Raw genomic sequence first — 5,301 nt, forward strand, 5'->3', positions numbered from 1 at the left:
GGTGCCCGGCTGCTTGATCCTTCCAGCTCAGTGCTGTTCGTATTTCCGGTGACTAGTGTGCCAGGTCCTGTGCTAGGCCATGGCAGGGACAGAAAAGAGAGAGAGGGTGCCTTCCTTCTGGTGAGAGGAAGACAGCTGCACTGCTGTGTGGGGCAGAGTCTGTGTGCACGCCGGCTCGGGTGGGCAACAGGGGCCGCCTGCAAACACCTGCTGTGGGCGGGACGGATGTGGTCCCCTCCCCTCCACCATGCGCGCGCGCACAGGCATGCATACACGCACACATGCACGCACCCACACAGGCACGCGCCCACATGCACGCGCAAACACACTTTGGTTTTGGTTTTGGTTTTTTTTAAGATTTTTATTTATTTGACAGACACAGCAAGAGGGGGAACACAAGCAGGGTGAGTGGGAGAGAGAGAAGCAGGCTGCCTGCTGAGTAGGGAGCCCGATGCGGGGCTCGATCCCAGGACCCTGGGATCATGACCTGAGCCAAAGGCAGACACTTAACCACTGAGCCACCGAGGTGCCCCAGTTTTTGTTCCTTTAGTAAAAACGGAGTCCTACCATACATACTATTTTGCAAACTGTTTTTTTCTCTTAATAGTGACGGGCAGTTCTCTAGCCGTATACACAATAGATCTCCTGATTGTTTTCAGACAACTGCATAGTATTTAGTACCTGGATGAACCCTCATTGATTTAAACAGCCCCGCTCGATGGGCACCTGATCGCTTACCACTTTCAAGTTTACAGGTAGACTGGCAGTGAACTTCCTTGCGCCTTTATCTGTGTGCTCACATATGCATTTTTGTAGGAAAAGTTCCGAGGAAACGTTTTATATATTCCATTAAATGCGTTCAGAGCCTTTGCCATCGTAAATAACGGGGCGGTGTTTGCGGTGCAGTCAGCTTCTCCCCTGGGTCCGTCCTGCAGGAGGAAGGCCTGGAGCGCCAGCTGGCGGCCCTCCTGGTGGATCTGTCGGCGGAGCACTACCTGCCCCTCTTCGCCCACCACCGCATCTCACTGGACACGCTGAGCCGCATGAGCCCTGCGGACCTGGCCAAGGTGGGAGGCGGCAGCCGCTCGGGGGAGGTGGAGGGCTGATTTAGGCCACCGTCCGATCCGTCGTCGGCTCGCTCTCCTGCCACTCTGGGTGTGGTCTGCCATGAGCAGATGTTCCGGGGCCCCCATGCTTCTAGACGGCCAGAACACCCACCTCGTCACCCCCTGGGTGTACCCCGCACGCCGTCTGCCTGACCCCAGACTACCCCACCCACTCAGATTGGACCTTCACGTTGTAGGCCCAAGACAAGTCCTTGGAGGTTGTCTGGTCCGGCCCTGCCCCCCGCACCCTGGCTCTACAAACCTCGTAATGGCGGCACTGCCCGAGCCTGGTGACCTTGTGGGTAGGAGCTGAGCTCCGCATTGCGTTAGTTCGTTGACTCTTCGAAAGAGCCGATTAGTAAGGACTGCCAACATCCCCGTGGCACTTGTCAGTCCCAGGCGCTGTTCTGAGGGCTTTCCCATGCTAACCCCTTGAAGCCCCCCCCCCACACACACACACAGCCCAGGTAGACAAGTGTCATCCTTGTCACTTGTCAGATGAGGAAGTGGAGACACGGCAAGGTGGTAACTCGCCCGAGGTCACACAGCACAGTCGGGCCTCGAGCATGGGTGGTCTGGTCCCAGAGGCCATGCTCTTCACCGCTGTCATGTTGCCTGTCCTTGACCCAAAAACGGAGGCTCAAAAGGACTACACAGGGGCTGTGTCACCGCGGGTCTGTGTGATTCCAGCACTGCCCTTCTCAGCAGCTCGGCCTGGTCCTGTGAACCTGACCGTGGGTCCTGACTCACCTGTTGTCGTGGGGGCGACGTGCGGTCTCGCAGGGAAAGCTGTCAGCGCAGTCCCTGCCCCAGCTAGGGCAAGCACGTGCTAAACTGTGGCTCTTACTGGAGTTTGTTCCCTTTGGGGCCTCGGTTTCCCCCCCCATCCCCTGGTCCCCTTCACAGCTGTGGTGCTGCATTGCCTCATGGTGACCCGGGGGCCCAGGCCTCCGCATTTCCAGGTGAAGGTGCCAGAAGCCAGGCAGGGAGGCGGTCCTGGTGGCTCTGCACTGAGTAGGGAGCTCCCACCCAGCCCAGGCCTAACTTGCTTTCCCTTGAACGGCTGTAGGTGGGCGTCTCGGAAGCTGGCCTGCAGCACGAGATCCTGCGAAGGGTCCAGGAGCTGCTGGATGCAGCCAGGATCCAGCCAGGTACCAGTATGGGGCATCTCCTAAGCAGAGGCCCCAACCTCACTTGTGGACTGTGCTCTGGGGGGTGGGGGGGGTCACCTGTTTACGTTTCAGGATGAGAACTAAGGGCCGGGTCTAGCCCCTACCAGTCCTTAAGGTTCCCTCTAAAGGAACAGGATTTCCAAATGGAAAAAACACGCCACAAAAATGGGGGCAGGGGGAGGAGGGGGAAGAGAGAGGGAGAAGTTTCCATGTAGAAGTAGAGAGGCCCCCTGGTGCCCTGTCCTAGAACCTTCCCTAAACCTGCGGTACAGACACTGGGAACCACATACCATGGACCCTTGGAATAGAGGGAGAAACCAGCCATACCCAGTGCCTGACGCCGTGCCTGGGGCAGGCCTGGGGCGTGGATGTGGAAAGATGTTTGCGATGCCGTGCAGAGGGGTAAAGGCAGGTCGTAACCTGCCTGGAGGCCCGGGGAGACCTAGGTGCTGTGGCTGACGTAGGAGTGGACGTGGGAGGCAGGGCTCCCGTGTGCAGAGCACTGTCCAGGCGCCGGGCTCACCAGCCGCTTCACATGCCCCATGTCGAGTCAGCGCTGTGAGGTGGGTGCTGCTGTTCTCGTTTGAGCGAGGAGGAAACAGGCAGAGAGACGTCAGCGTATCTCCCATAACATCACACCGCTGGCAGGTGGCTGAACCACTGGGCTTAATGCCTCCCTTGAGAAGAGGCCGAGGGGCCTTGAGAAGGGAAGGGAGTCGAACAAGGATGGAAGGAGAGAGCAAGCCCACGGCATTGCCGGTCTCAGGCAGGGGCTGTTCAGGGCAGAGACCAAAGGTGGGGTTGCCAGACCAGATTGCAGGGCTGCGGCAAGAGCTCTGCTACCAGCAGGGAGAAGGTCCCGGGTCCCCGGGTGTCTGGGCCAGTGGCAGCGTCATGATGTCCACAGGCTCCAGCTTTCAGCCAATTTTATTCCGGGGACATTGACCCAACCTAAAAAATGCATTAAACTAATAGTCCTTTAATATCAAGTAGTGTATGAAAGAGACACCTTCCTGCCCTTCCAGATGTTCTCCATTGCTGACACCTTCCTGCTGTCAGACTGGAGGTCTGGATAAGTTTGGCATCAGGAGTTGGGGTCCCCCTCCTGGCAAACAAAGGTGCCCTTCACTCTGAGCCCCTCAGGTGATGGCTGCCTCCCACCGTCTCCAAAAAAAAAAAATCCCTAGGGCTAGCAGAAGCCAGAGGGACCAGCAGCTCCTTCCCCATGGAGGCTGCTTCCAGCATCTTCCTGAGCTGTCCAGTTGCAGGTAGGCCGGGTGGGACGGCTCCTTCTCAGCTGCAGAAGGGGCGGGAGACCTTCAGTCCTTTTCCTAATGTCCTCTTCCTGCTCCCAGAACTCACTTGATGTCACGTTAAATACAGAAGAGCCCCTTCACAGCGATGGTTTGGGGGCACTGGGGTACCTCAGAGAGTCTACTGTTGCAACAGCCTTTAAGAAAAAACTTCTGGTTTTTCCAGTTATAAAAACTCATAATTGGAAAAAGCTGAACCGAGATCAGGATGGGCATCTGGGATGGAGAGGACTCAGGGATGCTGGTGTATGTTGCATGATAGTGAAAGAGACTAAGTTTTGTAAGGGCTGATTCTGACGTGCTGCTGTTGGGCGCCGGGCAGGGCGCCGGGCAGAGCGGGGGCAGGGGTGAGGGGGCAGCCTGGGGGCCTTCTCATTCCTCTCCCTGCTCCCGGGTGAGGTTCGCTGTGAAGGATCCAGGGACCAGTCAGGGGTTAGAAGCCCCCAGTTAACCAGCACCGTGGCCTCCCCTGCCAGCGAGTCCGCACTCCTGTCTTACAGATGGGGGAACGAGGCTCAGAAAAGAGAAATAAGGGCTCCCTTACCCCTCCTGTGGGATCCGAGTGCCCCACTCGTGGCAGGCAGAGCCGGGGGACCCCTTAGGGGTTGGGATCATGGGGGCATGGCCCTGGCTCAGCCTATCCCTCTGTTCCCCACAGAGCTGCTGAACCCACCCAAGGGTGAGGTCCTTGGGGCCCCGGAGGAGCCCACTGCCCCGGAGGAGCTTCCTGAGTCTGTGAGCCCGTCCGCTCCTCCGGCAGAGCTGGAGCTGCCGACCTCAGAATGTGTCGTGTGCCTGGAACGGGAGGTAAGTCCGACGCAGCAGCCCCAGCCCCCGCCTGCGGGCCTGGCCTGCGCCCATCCTGGGCCCATCCTGAGCCTTTCCAGGCATGTGTGTTATTTCTAAACACTTGTTTCTAGTGGTAGAAGTAGACTGTATCCATTAGAAATTTTGGGAACTACAGGAAAGCAAAAAATACAGGAAATTACCGTGATCCCATGACCCAGATATGAGCAATGCTAATATCATTTTCTGGGACTTTCTTTCAAAAGAGGTTTTTTTCTCCCTACTTAATGAAGGAAAATTTCCCAAGTCATTAAATATCAACAGCACAGTTTTTTCTAAAGAGACTTTTAAAAAACCATCTTTTAAAATCTATAACAAAGTTAGGGGCGTTTGGGTGGCAGTTGATTAAGCATCTGATTTGGTTTTGGCCCAGGTCCCGATCTCAGGGTCGTGGGGTCGAGCCCCGGGTCAGGCTCCACGCTCAGCACAGAGTCTGCTTAAGACTCTCTCCCTCTGCCCTCCTCCCCACTCTCTCTCAAACTATAAAATGTATATATTTAGAAACCATAACAAAATCAATGCTTATTATACAAATGAAACAGTATAGCGTATAGAATAAAAACCCTCCCCTCCCCCCACCACGGGATCCTCCTGGAAAGAAGCTACCGAGTTGGCGGTTGAATTCCTCCAGGGTCTTTACTAAGCCCCGGGACGCCGTGATGCAGAGGGACAGGCTGGTTGTAACTGTAACCAAACCCCCTGCTCTGGGCCCCAGGGGTGGCTTCCAGTTTGTGCCCCGGGCAGCGCTGCACAGACGGCCCGGGACGGAGCTGGAAGCACATCCTTGGTTATTTCCTTAGGATGAGGCCTAAAGGGAGGAAGTGCTGAAGCGAGGCGCGAGCATATGCTTACGTGGCTTCTGCT

General features: G+C 56.6%; 1 protein-coding gene across 1 annotated transcript in view; it reads left to right on the forward strand.

Annotated features, from left to right (window-relative positions):
* Nucleotides 1–5,301, forward strand: part of LRSAM1 (leucine rich repeat and sterile alpha motif containing 1) — a 39,615-nt gene that overhangs the window by 32,471 nt on the left and 1,843 nt on the right. The window contains exons 24-25 of the mRNA XM_040631923.1: nt 2,176–2,257; nt 4,250–4,398. Coding sequence (XP_040487857.1) covers nt 2,176–2,257; nt 4,250–4,398 — 231 coding nt within the window. The remainder of the gene's footprint in view (nt 1–2,175; nt 2,258–4,249; nt 4,399–5,301) is intronic.

This window comes from Ursus maritimus, unplaced genomic scaffold, assembly GCF_017311325.1.
Source record: "Ursus maritimus isolate PB19 unplaced genomic scaffold, ASM1731132v1 scaffold_17, whole genome shotgun sequence".
Taxonomy (NCBI): Eukaryota; Metazoa; Chordata; class Mammalia; order Carnivora; family Ursidae; genus Ursus; species Ursus maritimus.